Below are 17664 nucleotides of genomic sequence, written 5' to 3'. Positions count from 1 at the left end.
TTGCTTCACGTATTCTTACCACCTCCCGTAGGTGCAGTGAAAGTATCAAAACTTAACAAACAAGAGATAGTTTAACGAGTAAAATCTACTGTTAAATTGGGTTTAACACATACATATGCAAGTTTGCTTGCATGTAAAAAAAAACGTTAGTCCGCACATATTTCGGCACGTGTTCTTGGATTGTTTAGAAATTAGAGCGATATCTAAAGAAAATTGGAGCAGTTATAAAACAAGAGCAAGAAATCTCATTCTTTGACCAACATCAGCATACATTTGAATCACGACGAAGCACAATATTCCACATACAAAATAAGAGCAAGAAATTATATTATATTATTATTTTATTGTTTAGGTTAAAAAATTAGTCCACATACAAAAAGTTACTCATACTAGATCGAATCATCAAACTCAAGCACAATATTCTTGAGTTCAAACTTTTAAAAGTAAAAGTCGAAAATACTGTCCTGGAGTTTACACTTATGTAAATAAAACTACATCACATTCTCCTAGAATACAAGAAGGAGGCGATTTAAACTTTATGAATTTTTTCTGGAGTTTGCAACTTTATGTTGGAGTAAATTTCAAACTCCTATACATTGCTGGAGGTTTTCTGTATTTTTTCTAAGAGTATTTGTGTTTAAATTTCATTTCGTATTAAAAAGAGGCTAAAGTTTACTATATAAAATGTCCATTCTTTTTTTAAAAAAAAAAATTACGCGACACATCAAATATTTAAACTCCATTTACCATTCGTAATTATATTTTTAGCAAATTCACCATTCGTAACTATAATTGAATTTTATAGCAAATCCATGAAATAAGAGATTAATTGTTTTGAATTGAAACGAGAGAGCAACAAGCTCTCGCAGTTCACTATAGTTTAGAGTCTAATAACTATAATTTGCCTAATTACCATTCGTAACTTTGAACTATGAGAGCTTGTTGCTCTGTTATTTCAATTCAAAATAATTAATCTCTTATTTCATGGATTTAGAGCCAACTGAGTTACGAGAGCTTGTTGCTCTCTTATTTCAGTTCAAAATAATTAGTCTCTTATTTTATGGATTTGTTATAAAATTTAAATATAGCTACAAATGATAAATTTATTGAAGGTATAGCTACAAATGATAAATACAGTATAAAAATTTTATGTGTCGCGTAATTTTCCTTTTTTTTCTTCTTGATTATGTAAGAGGATTGGACTTGGGCATCATAACCTTACATGGGCCAACCCACATCTAATTGGAGTTTGGCCCATTAAAGTTTTATAAGCCCATTCATCTCCAGCGTAGAGGAGAAACATATCGACTAACAAAGGCAGTTTCCCTTCTCTTCCCACTTTCCAGAAAACCTTAAACCCTTGAAAAGCTTCCATGGCGGTAAGTACTCAAATACCATTCTTCAATAGTTGCTCTTGCTTTTATATCCTCCTTATAGTGCTGTTACTTTGTTCTTCTTTGCTATCTGGTGCTATTAATTAATATTATTGTTTTACCTTATTATTACAAAAGTATATTTATTTGTTGCTGAATAGTTGTATTATACTTCTTACTGTTTCTCTGGATAATAAACCTGCAACATGTGATGCACCGTGCTCAGCATTTTTTTTTATCGAGAGTCTAACTAAGCTAACTTAACCAACATTCTAAATAACGTATTTTTTTCGGTCAATTTGATATGAGAATAGTACTTTTAGTTTTTTCCTTTAAATTTCTTAATTTTAATTTGGGAAAAAATTAATATATCTAGTCTGAATTAGTTTAATCAATTTGTCGAATTCATTCTAGTTCAGCAGAATTACCAAACAAATTGAAACATAGAGGGTAGATCCTAAGTATTGGTGCAGCTTATTTTAGAAGCTTGTTGGTAGCCCCAAGGGCTTAGTTCAAGTGGCAAAGATTGAGGGGACTTGTGACTTAGGTCGTAGCTATACCATGTGAACTAAGCCTGGTATTTAAGTGGTGAAGGGTAGAGGGTGCACTTATTATCCCTTAGTTTCGAAGGCTGCAGTTGGTCCTAAGGATTGGCCCCAGATGGGTTTCTCGGTCGTAAAAAAAATTCAGACCAGGGCTATTGGCACTAAAGTTTGTATCTTTGCTATATTAATCATCATGGTGTTCTATCATTTAGTCTATGCTGAGATTGGAAATACAAATAGAGTAATGTACTGTATTTAGAAACTTTGGGGTTCTGATTCTGAATAGCTTTTAATATGTGGTCATTGCAGACAGTGCCAGTTAATCCCAAGCCTTTTTTGAACAATTTGACTGGAAAGCCTGTGATGGTAAAGCTAAAGTGGGGAATGGAGTACAAAGGTACTCTGCTGATTGGACTTAGTGGTTCCTAATATTATGCTCTGCATTAAGGTTTTTTAGATTGAGATGTCTGCAAACATTGTTTAACTAACTCCTTTTGTCTTGTCTCTTTCTAGGGTATCTGGTCTCCGTGGATTCATACATGAACTTGCAGGTAATAATGTTAATTTGAGTTTCTGCCCTTTTCCTTTTCAAATTGTCTAAAGAACATTATTAAGTGGATGTATGTGCATCTATATCTTTATGATATGCTTGACAATATTACTATTACTGCTATCCATCAGGGGCGTGAGTGCTGTCTAGATAACCGCATTTACTACTACTGTATTAAGAATTTTGTTATGCAAGCAAGTTGAAAAGATTTTTTCCTAATATCAAACTTTGTTGGTCCAATTCTGTTTTTTTTTTTGTTGTTGACTTTGCAGTTGTGGGGACATTTGCTTTTTAGTTTTTTTTTTTTTTTCTGTATGTGGATCTGGGGTGGGGATGGACTGTGTTCAATAAACTCAGAGCTATGTTCAAGAGAAAGTAGCACTATGTTTTTTGCAATAATATAGATTGATCAAGGATGCAATGAAATGTCAAAACTAACAGAAACAAAGCTAGTGAGCTATTACATGTTTGGAGCCCCTTGCACAGTATTTCCTTGTACCTGAACTGTAGCTATTTGGGAGATCTCAGCTTCACACTGACTAATAACCTGTTTGGCCAAGCTTTTTTTTTGGGCCAAAAGTGTTTTTGGCCAAAAATTGAGGTGTTTGACCAAGCTTTTGGAAGGAAAAAAGTGCTTTTGAGGAGAAGCAGAAACAGTTTTGGAGAAGCAGAAAAAAGTAGCTTATCTCCAAAAGCACTTTTCTGAGAAGCACTTTTGAGAAAAATACACTTAGAAGCAATTTTCAAAAGTTTGGTCAAACACTAATTACTGCTCAAAAGTGCTTTTCAAATTAATTAGCCAAACACAAACTACTTCTCACCAGAAGTTCTTTTTTAAAAAGTACTTTTGAGAAAAGCACTTCTCAAAATAAGCTGATTTTAGAAGCTTGGCCAAACGGGCTATAAGGCAGTTGTTTCATCTCAGAAACTTCTGTTAGTCCTTCTTTTCATACAAACCTGAAGATGCAGTGGGGATGCCATCCAATCCGAGTTTTGCATTTGAATTTGCTAACTTATGATGCCTTTCCTATATCTTAGTGACGTACAAATTGCTCAAGGAGTCAACTATGCAGCAACGCAAAGACCATTCTCAAAGGTCCTGCACAGTAATGACGTAGGAGATGATTAGCTCATTTAATTGTCTGCAGCACATAAACATATGCTTCCCAATCTTAGGTGCGCCTTTGAAGATTATCTTGGATAAGGATAGATTCATGTATCCTGACTACATAAAAAACCTGACTTTGGGAGGAGAGTCTGTTTACAAATGGCTTTACAACTAAAACCAGAAAAATAATGAGCATCAAAAAAACAAAATTTACAGTAAAAGCATTTTACATTCATTGTCCAAAGAAGTAATTGCAAGCTCCCAGTAACCTGCTTGTTTTATAGAAGTGTACATGCGTGCGTGTTTTTCTGTGTGTGATTTTCTGAAATCATGTTATTCTTTTTGCAGCTTGCAAACGCAGAAGAATACATTGATGGACAATGCACTGGTTCTCTTGGAGAGATCCTGATTAGGTACCTTCGTGGCTTCGTCTTTTGATCTTGATAATCTTATTTGAAATTAATGCCAACAGCTGAACATAATAATAATACTATCATGGTTATTTTTAAAAAAAACATAATAATCGTAATAGCTCAAAAGCCACCTTCATTTCTTCCCCTCCCCCTGGCTCTCTTTTCTGCCTGCATCAGGTAGCAGGCGTATAAAGCTGAAGAAACATGTGTAGAGTTGTAAATGGAGCTCATCCTCTTTCTTCCTTGGTTGACGTCTTTTTAAAAAAAATTGGTTCCTATACTTGGTTGAATTTAGGAGGTGGAAATATGGAGATTTTTCTTTGTTTTTCATCTTTTAAATTAGTTGCATGTCTCATGTGAATGACAAGTATTAGGCCAGTATGACAAATGTTTGATGTACTCTAGTTGCCCTGCTGCCTTCGTGATATGAGTGAGTATGCAGACATTCGTAGCGTTTCAAAAGTAATCTCTTATTGCTAAGGAATGTAATCCTTACCTGCGGATTTGATGTTCCATCTTCCTCACAATACCATTCTCCAATTGGATCAGTTACATCCTTTTCCTTCTAGCATAAGGCTGGAACAATTAAGACCATAAACGTTGCCTCCCTGTTTTCATTTTTTTTATTTTCAATTCTCGTAAAAAGAGCACCTTAAATATATATTGATTATTGATTGGTTTATAAGTTCATGATTTGGAATTATCTATTTGGTAGTTGTCTGACACATCACTCTATGATAGCGATCTATTTAGCTCTTACAAATTTACCTGTTAATTTGGAAGAATCAATTGTGTCATGGCAAATTACCAATTTACTTTTGGCAGTCTTTTCATATAGTTATATAACTTTATTTGTAAAAGCATTTACGAGTGAAATGGCTGCTCCCTAACTAAAATGTGACCTCTCTTCTTAACCTTAGTGATTTCGCTTTTGCAGATGTAATAATGTCCTCTATCTTCGTGGTGTACCTGAGGATGAAGAATTGGAAGATGCCGACGGCGACTAGTAGTGTGATCGTTCTTTTAGTGCAATCAGATTTCTGGTTCATTGATCATGATGGAACAACATATTCGTCTCCTTGAATGTATTATACATTATGTGTGAACTTTCCTAGATGCTACTATCTAATGTATGATGATGGATAGTTAGGGAAGATGTTGATGGCCTTAATATCCGAATCATATTTCATGAATACTCATCAATACCGCTCTATTAGCAGAACCAAATTGCTTGCACGCGGAAGAGAAGCTTTTTTCACTATAGAACAAAATGAAATGGAAACGCCTCCCTTCTTCATATTGAGGAACTTGATATACTCTACGACTCTGTGGATTCAAGTAGCTTTTTGGAGTGTGTTAATGGTCTATTTTGTTTCTCCACGTGGCAGCAACCTGCTAAAATTTGCAATCCCAGTACATGAGAAGATTTCTTTCCGACATAGATATGGACCGGTATTGTCACTTTTCATTAGGTTATAAACCAGAAGAAAAGATTTATAAAGTTCTTTTCATGAGACTCGAAAATACGAGAAGGTATTTTGAAACATACAAAAGAAACTGAATTTTCACTTTACGCATAGACAAATCTTGGAAGAAGATCGAAACCATTTCCCAGTTTAATCGATTGAAGGAGGGAGTTTGCATTAACGGAGCTATCTATATGTTGAATGGTTTTACTGGGAAGAAAAGTATAGTTGCATTTGATGTGAAAGCCGAGAGTTTCAGAAAGGAGTATTATATTACGGGAAGCTTTACACCACGATTTAAATAATTATCACCTAATAGAAGTAAAGGGAAAATTAGCCCAACTTGAAGAATGGGAGAGGCATTTCATTACTGGCTTTCACTTGGTTTATAAGGATATGCAATTCCATAGAATGCATTTTTGTCCCCAGACATACAATGGAGAGATTATAGTTGTTGCTAAAGTGAAGCTCTATGAAATCCAAGGATCTCGCGGAAAGAATTCAATTTAAGGCATTTATCAATGTGTAGAAAGCCTCTTACCATTGGAAAATTGCAGTGCTGCTCAACAAGGTTCAAATGTTACCTGACGTTATGCTCAGAATAGACAATTCAGTAATATTGTATCACCAAATGTCACAGAAAGCACAAAGAAAGTAAGATATATAGCAGAAAGAAACTATAAATATAGAAACTGCATGGATATCAATGTGGCCTGTTTTAGGCAAACTATTCCCCTAAAACTCTACATTGCTTTACATCCATTCAGATATCCTTACATTCTTCAGCGTTCAACTTGATAAGAATTAAGAACAAAAATGATATCCTAAAAAGGGAAATCTAGCTGTATGTAAAGATAACATTATTTTTCCACAAAAACAATCAACTGATACACAGTAATAACTCAAATCAGCTGTTCTTGAATATATGTAACAACCTCTGCATTTTCATGCTACCTGACAAAGCCAACTACGTCGTGACAAAAAGCCACAAGATCAAACCGTTAGAATCAAGCAAGTGCAAGATGACCTCGTCCTCCACAGTCTGAACACATTATGTTACCAGAACCCCCACAACCTGCAATGTCAAATTGTAAGAGTAAACTATCTGGCCGCTTTCAGAACTCAATAAAAATGCTTCTAGAATCATTTAGGTGAAATTTAAAGAAAAAAGGAACGATATAAGCAGGAACTGAAATACATGAGTAGTTTCAACAAAAGAAGAAATATTGTTAAGAAAGAGCATCCACGGTTTTTAATGATTTGAAGTTTGGACATTGACGAGGAGCAGATTCAGAATATCTTTTCAGATCAAATTAGTTCCAGTATTAGCAAAAGGTCTTTTTAGACTGGTTAGAGACTTTTATGTCAATGTAGGGATAATTGTCAGATATAGTGAGCTTCTAGTTTTAAAGAAACCCTAAAAAGACAACGCATCTACTATTGGGATGAAATGGATGCAAACAGAACAAAATGTATACGGGGGATTCACATAGACACCCCAAATAGTTTAAGATTAAGGCATAGTTTTGCTTTAGCAATCTTATAATTAATTTTATCATTCTAAGTGCGGATTTACAGTAATTGACAGCAATAGGGTTCTTGAACCTTATTTTATGTTTTAGCATAGTGTAATCTCAACCACATTTTCTAGATGAGATTACCAAGTTCTCAAAACACCTACATTTTGTCATGGCTTCCAAGTTCTAGAAAAATGGTGTGAAAACTCAGCTTGCAAGTTCATTTGTTCCCTAGAAGTTAGTGGTCTCTGTGTTATGATTCTCTCGTTGTATGGCCATAAAATTTCTATATTCATGGGTCGTCACTCGTCAGAGGCTGAAGCCTCTTGCCCCAAAGCTATGAGTTTCTACTGATTAGGCTAGCTGAAAGAAATTAAAATGAGAAATGCCCAGGCAATAGCTTTCAAGTTCCAACTATCCAGGATAGGATGAATTTGAAAAGCAGTTAAACTTGTCTACTTTTTCTCATTTCAAAATTTCTTAAGTGATTCACTTGTAACAGCAAAATAGTAATATATCATCAATTTCCACCACAAGGAATTAAATCCCTCAGCCTTGGATAATCCTCAAGTACGGAATATTGCAATGTTATGGACCTAAACAATGCATTTATGATATTGAGGATTCATACAGCCTACCGCAACTCGCTTGGGATTGAGGCGTAGTTGTTGTTGGGAGTTAAATCCTTTAATCAGAAAAGAAAAATTGATTAGCTATGGACCTACACTAAAAGATAAAGTGATGTACTTTCAAGGTTTTGCACCTCTCAAGTACAAAGAAGAGAGAAAAACAAAAGCACCCTGCTAAAGTTTTTCACAAAACTAGCGAAAGCGTTCTTCAAACTCACGTTAGAAGAATGTAAGATGGAAATAAACCTCACCCACAAGTTCCCCAATCCCGCAAGATTGCAAGAAGCGTTGAATAAAGGAAGAACAATGAAATAAAAAGTAAATCACGTTTTTGAAGCAATAGCTTAGAAAAACTAATCACCAATGTTTATTTTCAGCATATTAAGCCCTTTAAATAGGCCTTACAATGAGTAAAATTGGTAAGGTTAAGGAAAACTAATCCTAATTAGACTAGAATAAGAATAAGGCTAAGAAAATCTATCCTAACTAAAATAGGAAAAAGAATTCTAGTAAGAATGGGATACCAACTAACAATTCTAGTTTGACTAGAACTACAAATATAATCCTACTAAAACAAGAATTAAATTACTAGGAAATAAGAAATAACAAATCCTAATCTTTAAGGAAAAGAAATCCTAATCTTGGATGGATTCTTCGCTTCTTGAATTTCATGAATTTTTAGCATTCTTGATCTTGCATCATTCTCCTCTGGTTGAAAAAGACTCGTCCTCGAGTCTAACAGCTTCCATAGATGGCGCAAGATTTGCTATAGTAAGAACGGAGACCCAAGGGGAAAAAAATGGGGACCCAATGCTCACCAGGTTTTAAGTTACATTTTGCTAGTTTATCATAGAGCTTCTTCACGTTATAAGCAAATTTGGCATATGGTCGAACTAAATCCCACTTTCTATGTTTCAACTTTCTACCAAGTCTTCTCCATGTAATCTTTCTATATGGACTCTCAAACTTCAACTTACGATATGAAGTTATTGGTATAGACTTAACTAACTCCATGTCTAGCTTTGAGTTAAGCATGGAGATCAACGCTCTTCTTTGGAATGCATCAATTGCATCGCTCATACACCAACAGACACTTTGATGATAGCCATATATACTTATGACGTTAAGACATCTTGTCTCTCCAATATCTGGTCTCAAACTCTCCATTACCCACTCCTTTATAGGTAATTTTTCCTCTTGTTCTAGCATATTTCTATGAACTTTAGAATTAACGCAATATGTTGCCTTGTTTGGATTGATTGAGTCAACAATCAAGTCAATATTGTGTTGAGCATCTCTGGACAGTGAAAAGTCAACAACACATATGGCTGGATAATCCAATGGACCGTCACAAAACTTTGGTGGTAATTCCTCAAGTTTTGGATCTAATGCATGTTCCTCGTCTCTTTAATATTGGTCTTTATCAGCTTTGTCTTCTTCACGCCCCTGATTATCTGAATATTTATCATAATGGGCATAGTGCCTTGGTTCTCTTGTGCCTTGGTCAGCTTCAACCTCTTCAGTTGTTTGTGAATGAATTGGTGGATATAGAAGTGGTAGATGTGGCGGTTGTAGGCGTTGTGGCGGAGTTGGTAGTTGATATTGAAACACCAAACCTTCAACTAATTTAGTCAGATTCTCCATTGATTCCTTCAAGTTATTTAGCTGCACTTTAATTTCTTCGTTGTCTCGTTCAAGAATTCTAATTCTTAATTTATGAACTTGTAATTGAAGATCCATTGAAGAGGATCTTGAAAAGGATCCTGAACTTGGTATTTTCTTGTTTGGTGACACGATGAATAAAGTAGCAAATCAAGAATTCGGACCTGGAACATGAGCTCTGATACCAAATTGATGTACTTTCAAGGTTTTGCACCCCTCAAGTACAAAGAAGAGAGAAAAACAAAAGCACCCCGCTAAAGTTTTTCACAAAACTAGCGAAAGCGTTCTTCAAACTCATGTTAGAAGAATGTAAGATGGAAATAAACCTCACCCACACGTTCCCCAATCCCGCAAGATTGCAAGAAGCGTTGAATAAAGGAAGAACAATGAAATAAAAAGTAAATCACGTTTTTGAAGCAATAGCTTAGAAAAACTAATCACCAATGTTTATTTTCAGCATATTAAGCCCTTTAAATAGGCCTTACAATGAGTAAAATTGGTAAGGTTAAGGAAAACTAATCCTAATTAGACTAGAATAAGAATAAGGCTAAGAAAATCTATCCTAACTAAAATAGGAAAAAGAATTCTAGTAAGAATGGGATACCAACTAACAATTCTAGTTTGACTAGAACTACAAATATAATCCTACTAAAACAAGAATTAAATTACTAGGAAATAAGAAATAACAAATCATAATCTTTAAGGAAAAGAAATCCTAATCTTGGATGGATTCTTCGCTTCTTGAATTTCATGAATTTTTAGCATTCTTGATCTTGCATCATAAAGAGCAGAAATATACGGGATACAAGTCAAAAATATGTCCAACAACCAGCACACATTGACAAAGATTGAAGGAAATCTAGAATGTGAAGGGAAAGAGAGAAGAAAAGAACTTACCTAAGCATCTAACTTTGACAATTATCCCCTGACTTTCCATTATAGAATCAACATATAGCCCTGTACCGGAGCAGGTGGTGCAAAGGACAGCACCTTTAGCTTCACATCCGGGACAATGAGGATTATCTCCAATACTTTTCTTGGCCAAGGACAATCCAGTTGGCTTCTCAATTCTTTCCTCTGGTACAGACTTATCATAGCAAAACAGAGATTCAAGACTGCTTATTCGTTTGTGAGCATCACCTACACCATTTATTTGCATTGCCTGCAATATTCAGGCGCATACTCTTATTAAGATATTAAGAGAAATGTAAAATTTAGGCTTGTGCTAGATTATCTTCAATCACATTTTTCGTTATGATCACGAAAACAAATGAAATATATTTGCTTTGAGAAATTGATGCAAGAGGTCTTTAAATAAATTTTGATACTGGCAGGCCAAGCTGAATTCTTTCCCTCTAAGTTTTTTTGCTTAGTGTTTTTTCAATGTTACGATGTAAGCTGCCATCCATTTGTTTTGCTTCTAGTTTTCAATTCAGAGGCGGACACAGTGTAGCTTCAATGGGTTCAACTAAACCTAGTATTTTTCACAGAGAGCATAACTACAGATATGAAAAATCACTAAAATTTTGAATAAATACTCAGTTTTGAACCCATGATCGCCAAAGTAGAATGGATTCAGTGGCGAGAACATAAATATTGAACTGGTCAATAAATCCTGGATCCGCCACTCTCTAAATATAGGCATCTCTCTGAATAAAAGCATGTGGTTATGCCTCATCAAGAGTACAATTTACTTCTTCGACATATTAGGGTAACAATATGATTAAAGTAGAAGAATTAACCAAAACAGCGACTCACTCAACCGGTTAAACTAAAAATAGAGGACGAATGTATGTATAATATATGTATAATATGTGCATAATCTGTATAATCGGCCTATAATTTATGCATACCGGCTAGAAAAAGTAAACCGTAAATTTGGCCGGCTATTTGTGTAAAAATCCTATTAAAGTACATCTTAACACAATTGTAATATGGATTCAGAAAATTGAAGAATTGAAAAAATATCGGCATCAAACATATACTATAAAATTGGGAACAAGATAAGCACTTACCCGTGGTGAGGGAGATTGAGAAATAACATTGTTTGGGGTATTTCTGAAAATGGGTCTTGGAAAGAACAAGCCTGTGCTCCTGTTGAAAATCGAAATTGGCGAAAATTTGGGAAGGCAAACTGAGGAAGATGATATCTTTAACGTACAATCCATTTTCACAAAGTGAATTTAGACCCAGCTAAAGGCGAGAGTTGTTGAAATTAAGAAGATGCACCAAACACAGCCGAAAGCTTTTCTTCTTTTTTATCCGACAGTAATGTATTTCTCTTTTGATTCATATGTCGATGAAATTCATGCCAGTTTTTGTCTCTCACCTTGTATTTAACGACAAATCGACCTGTCTTCGCATTCTCTGTTTCTATTTCTACGACTCGAACTCAAGAGAGATGAGGCTCGTTATGGATAAATTTGGCAAGTGGGCTGGATTGGCCCACTTAGTCTTTGGACCTCCGTAAGTGGAGCACTAATTGAACAATGTATATTTTTAATAGCGCCTAAAAATAATGGGAAATTTTCATAAAGCACTATCTTTTAGTAGTAATTAGTCATCTATAGATACCATTTGCTATATTACGGATTATAGATACCTTTTATGTAGTTATAAGATGTATTTAAGCTATTGTATCCATGAATACAGTAGCAAAAATAGGCGTGAATCAGGGAAGTCCAACTAATCAGTTGTTGTATTCAGTGTATTCGACTGTATTAATGGAATGAAATATGGGATTACAGCTGGACAAATTATTGTATTCGACTGTATTCACGACATGAAATAGGGGATTACACTATTTTTAAAAGGGAAAGTGAATCAATTAACATAATAGACTCCTAATATAACTCAACAAACTCAATTATAACACACAAAATTTGTATTTTCAGTTATAAAAAAGATTCTCAACCGAAAAAAATACTCCAAAAACATAGCAATCTTCAGAGAAATTATATAATACATCTGAATACATAAATTATATTAATTAAAAAAAACTTATGAATACATTCATGGCATATAGCGAGACAGTGAATACAATGAAATACATAGAATATAGCGGGATACATTGAAATACAATGGGAAAAAAAGACAGTGAATACAATGAAATACAACGAGATACATTGAATTACAATGAAAAAAAAATCTTAGAGCATGATTTTGGTTGTAGAAGAAAGAAAATGATGAATAAGAAATAGAAATTTTTTAGATAACAATCTGGTGGAGGCGATGGGTCTTGCATTTCAAATACTTCAAATTCATGATGAGCATCTGCATCTTCTTTAGGTTATAATCCCCGCTGCCACTGTCACATCGTGCTGCCTAAGCAGAGCAACGATCTTCCCGTACATATCACGTATGAGCTCTTCTGTCTTCTTAGCAACATCATCATCCAAATCAAAGTTGGTAGGAGGCTCAATTAAGTCATAATCATCATATAGTGATTCTTTAAAGTCAAGCCGTGGGCCCACAAACCTCACTTTCTTTATCCAGGGGAGATTCTCCGTTTATGGCCATTGGGTTCTCCATATTTCATCTGTCAAAAATTTTATTTACTCCTCTTGGTCTTCGAATATTTCGTAAGGATTTTGGTTGTTTTATGAAAGGGAAAGAATCGTTGGCTAGACAGAGAAGAGGAAGAGAATCGGAAATTTTAATGGGATGGGGAAGAGAATGTGATGTATCAAAGTAGAGAGAAAAAGAAAATATTGTAACTGATTAGCGTATTTAGTGGCTTAGGGTTAGGAGGTAACCAAAATTAAATATTTTGCTATAAACCTTAAAATGTATCTATAGAATATAATTTATTTAAATGGTATTTATTTAAAATAAATAAGGTGTGAACCTTTGCTATAGGAGGTAAAAATTCCAAAAATAATTTATACACTATATACAAAAATTAACATATTTTATGTACTTTTTAACTAGGGAATCCAATTAATTTTGATCCAACGGTCAATTTTGTATTTTGTCCATCTTAATTTCGGGCCCGGGTATCTTCCCGGCCTTGCACCGCCCCCAACATAAGGAAAAAACAAGAAGAAGGGATGTGTTTTAGTATAAACGAAAATGTTTCTAATGTTTGGCAAGTAAATAGAAAATATTATTTTAAAGTATTTTTATAAAATTTTAGTAAATATTATGTGAATGGGACCAATGGCGAATGTAGTGTTGAACTAATGGGTTCAACCGAACTCATAACTTTTGACACGGGGTAAAAAATTATATATAAAAATTTATAATAATTACAAAAATAGGAGATATAAACCCATAATTTTAACAATATAATGAGTCCAATACTAAAAATCTTAAAACTTAAACCCTTAAGATTTAAATCATGAATCCGCCTCTGAACGGGAACAAAAAGCGCGAGTTAGGACGGAGGTTTCGAGGGTAGGAATGGGTTATTGAGGGGTAGGGATTGGAGGGGGGTGTTGGGGGCTGGGAGAAAACAATCAGCGTGGAATGCCGAGTGCCACTTCGAGAACTTGTTTCCACTAATTCAACTAGGGAGTTAATTTGTTGATTTTTAAGAAAACCATTTTTCAAAATATTTTCACCAACCAAACATAAAAATTGGATTGTATTTTTTAAATAACATTTTTCTTCGTATCAAATACATTCGAAATAAAAAAAAGAATTCCCCCGACATAATAATTACTTCTTCTGTCCCAATTTATGTGTTGGAGCTCGGATTTTGTGAGTCAAATTCTTAATTTTGACTTTAAATTCGGACATAGGGTCTGTAAAAAATTTAAAACAAAATTTATATATTTGTAAATTACGTAAAAAATATTATAAATCACCGGCATTAATAATTCAAAATATCTAAAAGCCATATGAAAAAATTACAGTAAAATAAAAATTCATTTGACTTTGAAGATTCGGACTTTGCCACACAAATTGAGACGGAGGGAATAGTATAAACGTGATGTGAGTTGAATTGAAGTAGTTTGCAGAAGTAGCACAACTTCGAATTGCATCAAAATCTTATCTCAAACGGTGGAAAAAATATTCAAACCCATGCATAAATGAAGTCGTGATATTAAACGAATATCAATATGCAAAATTATTTATGGACAATTTTTAATCCGTGTTAGAAATTATTTATATTCGGTAGTTAAAAAATGTATAAAATTTGTATATATATATATATATATATGTCATGGGCTGCTTTCCAGACACGCCCCATGACCCCTTGGCCGCCCCATGGCGGCCTAGCAAGCCTCATAATGCCTAGCGCCATGGTCGGCCCCGTGGTCTTGGCTGCGCCAAGTGACAAGCGCGCATGCGCCTCTGTCGCCTCACTGATGCCTCTCGCCAGCGCCCAGCGGCTGGCCAATGACAACAGCGCCACGCGCACTGACAATGTCGCGCACGCAGATCCTGATGCCTCGCCAGCGCCCAGCTGCAAGCCCATTCCAGCAGCGCCTCGCGCACAGACCCTGATGCCAAGCACCAGCGCCCAGCCTCAGGCAAACACAACAAGTGTCGCGCGCGCCAATAGCACCGCGCGCGCAGACCCTGACCCGCAAGACAAAGTTGCTGCCATCGGACTTGTTTCTACATTGTAATAAACTAAGTCCTTTTTATTGTAATTTTAGGCTAGTTTACATTATTTTCATTCAGTGTGCTTCTACAGCTTTATTAGGGCAAGTCATGTAACTTTGGTTTATTTTTTTTAAGCATTATTAGGGGGGATCAAGCAATCAAACATTTTCAAGCAATCAATTTTTTGTACTGGTATCTCTCCCCCTCGACACCGCATCTTTTGTAATCAGCTTTCATTCATCAATAAAATCATCATCATCATTCAAAACTCAATTCTCTCTCAGCTTCTGCAATTGCTCGTGACATTGGTTTTCCTGCACGACACTGACAATCTAGTCTAGCGTGCGGAGGGGACCTCATTGGCGGACAACAACCGCACTGACATCGGTTGCTTAGCCTTACGTTGCCCTTCCAAGGAACATCAGGAAGGCGTTGCGTAACAGTTGGTATCAGAGCCTAGGCTCGACATCGGACGAGGGAACACATTTGCCATCATCACCATTTCTGACCATGGTGAATCACGGGGAGCGCCTAACATCCCTAGAAGAGACGGTTGACCGATTACGACCCATCGTGGATATGGTGCTTGATCAAAACAACAACCTAGTGCAAAGGGTGGACGACCTGGACCGCCGAATGCGGCAGGCGGAAAATGACATTGCAAACATCAGTCGTGACTCTGAGGATGACCGACAAACGGCAGCCATCGAAACTGCCAATATTCATGGCAAATTTGAGGACCTCCAACAGGAGCGTGTCGACGATTTAGCCCATCGGGAATAAGAAGCAGACAGACTAACTGCCATGCAGCAAACCATAGACGACTTGACAGGCCAGCTCAATATTGTCAATGCTGCCCTACAGAGCCTACTTTGAGGAGGCGACAACCATATCAGGGATGCAGCAAACCTCACCCACATTCCACAAAAACTTAAAATACCGGAGCCAAAGACATACGACTGATCCCGGGATGCTAAAGAAGTGGAAAATTTCATCTTCGACGTCGAACAATACTTCGATGTCGTGGGCCATTTGGAAGAATCCAAAAAGGTAGCAACTGCTGCTATGTATCTTCAGGGTGATGCCAAACTTTGGTGGCGGGTCAAATACGAAGCCATCAGGGCTGGTGAAGATACTCTCCAGACATGGGATGAGCTGAAGGCAGCCATACGCCTGCAGTTCTTCCCCGAAAATGTGGAATACAATGCAAGGAGAAAGCTACGGGAGCTCCGCCACACCAGATCAGTGCGGGAGTACGTGCGCAAATTATCCGCACTCATGCTAAACATACGCGACATGGGGGACAAAGACAAGCTCTTCGCATTCATAAAAGGTTTGAAACCTCATGCTCGTATAGAACTACAGAGACAACGGGTAGACACCCTGCCCAAGGCCATTCAAGCTGTAGAATGCCTTGGCGATTATCACTTGGGAACTCAGAATGACAGGACTGATAACTGTGATTTCTACATGTTTTATACCCATTCTTACCTAAGCTTTGTGCATTAACTGCCATAAATTAGTCCCAAAATGCTTACAAGTTGCGCTTGATTACAGGTTTGAGCGACAAGATGACAAATACCAAAGATCGGCTCAAAAAGGAGTGAAATCTGCCAAGTGTCAAAAGACAACTGAAGTGGGGAACAAAATGACCTGTGCGGTCCGCACTGATTTGTCACGCGGCCGCACAGGAGAGTTCAGAGGCTGGGCAATTTCCAGGTCAACCTGCGCGGTCCGCACTGCTTTGCCACGCGGCCGCGCAGGATAGTTCAGAGACCATGCAATTTTCAAGTCAAGATGCGCGGTCCGCGCTCCTTTCCATGCGGTCCGCGCCCAAGAGTGTCAGAGACTTGGTCATTCAAGGCAAAAGCCCACGCGGCCGCACACCTAATCAGTGCGGTCCGCATGGAAACGCCCTACGCGACCGCGTGTCGCATTTGCACGGTCCGCGTCCCCAAGTGTCAGAAGCAATATATGAAGACCCAAACCCCTACGTGGCCACGCGGCATTTGTGCGAGGTCCGCACCAGACCCTCAGGGGTATTTTTGTCCGGTTTTTCCTGTGTAGTATAAATAGAACATTTTACTTTTTAGGTGTTAGTTTTTTCAGTTTTGGTTTTTTATCAGATAGCAGCTGAACTCGAGATTTATGGTTTTAGCCTATTTTGGGCAATTTCTTCTAGTATTAACGTGGATTCAGTAGATTAACATTGTAGTTAATTATTATGTCAATTTTTTCTACTATTTCTTCAATTTCTGTTTCTATTATGGATAGCTAAACCCATTAGCTAGGGTTGTGGCTCAACCCTAGTGTGGGTAATTAATGGGTGTGATTGTTTAGTGCATGAATGATGTTGGGTATTTGTTATTTGGATTAATCTTATGTTTTCATTAAGATTTGGTGGTTGCAAACACTAAGTCTAGCTTAGTGAGTTTTGACTCTTCTTGAGAAAGAGAGTCTATGACCCCAAGATTAATTCCAACAAGGAATTGGGATGGACCCATGAGAATGGTAGTCCCAATTAACGGGTTAAACCTCGAGAGAGTAATTACCCAACTTGAACCATAAGTTGCTTGGGCAAATTGGCCTACCCAATTGGTCTCGAGAGAGGCAATTGGTCAAAATCACTCTCTCTACCGAGAGGTGTGAGAGTGGGTACAAAAGTGCAACGGTTATAGCATAAGTCCCATATTCATCATTCTTGCATTAGGAATCTCTACCCGTTAGTTGACCAAGTAGGTACATGCTACAACCCTAGTGCCTTTCTCTATATTGCATACAACTTAGAATCTATATCTTAGCCTAACTTAGTTTAAACTTGTAGTTGATAAATTGTAGTGGATAATCA

The 17664-nt window shown here is 36.6% G+C and overlaps 2 protein-coding genes across 2 annotated transcripts; one reads left to right on the top strand and one right to left on the bottom strand.

Moving 5' to 3' along the window:
* Window positions 1–1288: 1288 nt before the first annotated feature.
* On the top strand, window positions 1289–5286 carry LOC104212107 (probable small nuclear ribonucleoprotein F). Its single transcript, XM_009761294.2, has 5 exons — window positions 1289–1379; window positions 2228–2315; window positions 2432–2469; window positions 3925–3989; window positions 4927–5286. Exons 1-5 carry the CDS (start codon window positions 1374–1376, stop codon window positions 4994–4996), a joined length of 267 nt encoding a protein of 88 aa, XP_009759596.1. The 5' UTR covers window positions 1289–1373; the 3' UTR covers window positions 4997–5286.
* Window positions 5287–6117: 831 nt separating this feature from the next.
* LOC104212108 (uncharacterized) lies at window positions 6118–11651 on the bottom strand. Its single transcript, XM_009761295.2, has 3 exons — window positions 11279–11651; window positions 10161–10425; window positions 6118–6530 (listed from the first exon to the last, which is right to left on the bottom strand). The coding sequence occupies exons 1-3, from the start codon at window positions 11429–11431 to the stop codon at window positions 6463–6465; spliced, it is 486 nt and encodes a 161-aa protein (XP_009759597.1). The 5' UTR covers window positions 11432–11651; the 3' UTR covers window positions 6118–6462.
* Window positions 11652–17664: the final 6013 nt, after the last annotated feature.

This window comes from Nicotiana sylvestris, chromosome 12 (assembly GCF_000393655.2).
Source record: "Nicotiana sylvestris chromosome 12, ASM39365v2, whole genome shotgun sequence".
Taxonomy (NCBI): Eukaryota; Viridiplantae; Streptophyta; class Magnoliopsida; order Solanales; family Solanaceae; genus Nicotiana; species Nicotiana sylvestris.
Note: the sequence above shows the minus strand (reverse complement) of the source record. Positions and strands in the feature narration are given on the sequence as shown.

Bases quoted from the DNA above. Each gene is read 5' to 3' on its own strand.
- LOC104212107 (XM_009761294.2), top strand. The intron at 2,316-2,431 runs GTACTCTGCTGA...GTCTCTTTCTAG, and splicing joins GTGGGGAATGGAGTACAAAG to GGTATCTGGTCTCCGTGGAT. The intron at 3,990-4,926 runs GTACCTTCGTGG...TCGCTTTTGCAG, and splicing joins CTTGGAGAGATCCTGATTAG to ATGTAATAATGTCCTCTATC.
- LOC104212108 (XM_009761295.2), bottom strand. From the start codon at position 11,431: ATGGATTGTACGTTAAAGATATCATCTTCCTCAGTTTGCCTTCCCAAA. The intron at 10,426-11,278 runs GTAAGTGCTTAT...TGAATATTGCAG, and splicing joins CTCAATCTCCCTCACCACGG to GCAATGCAAATAAATGGTGT. The intron at 6,531-10,160 runs GTAAGTTCTTTT...TTGACATTGCAG, and splicing joins TGTCAAAGTTAGATGCTTAG to GTTGTGGGGGTTCTGGTAAC.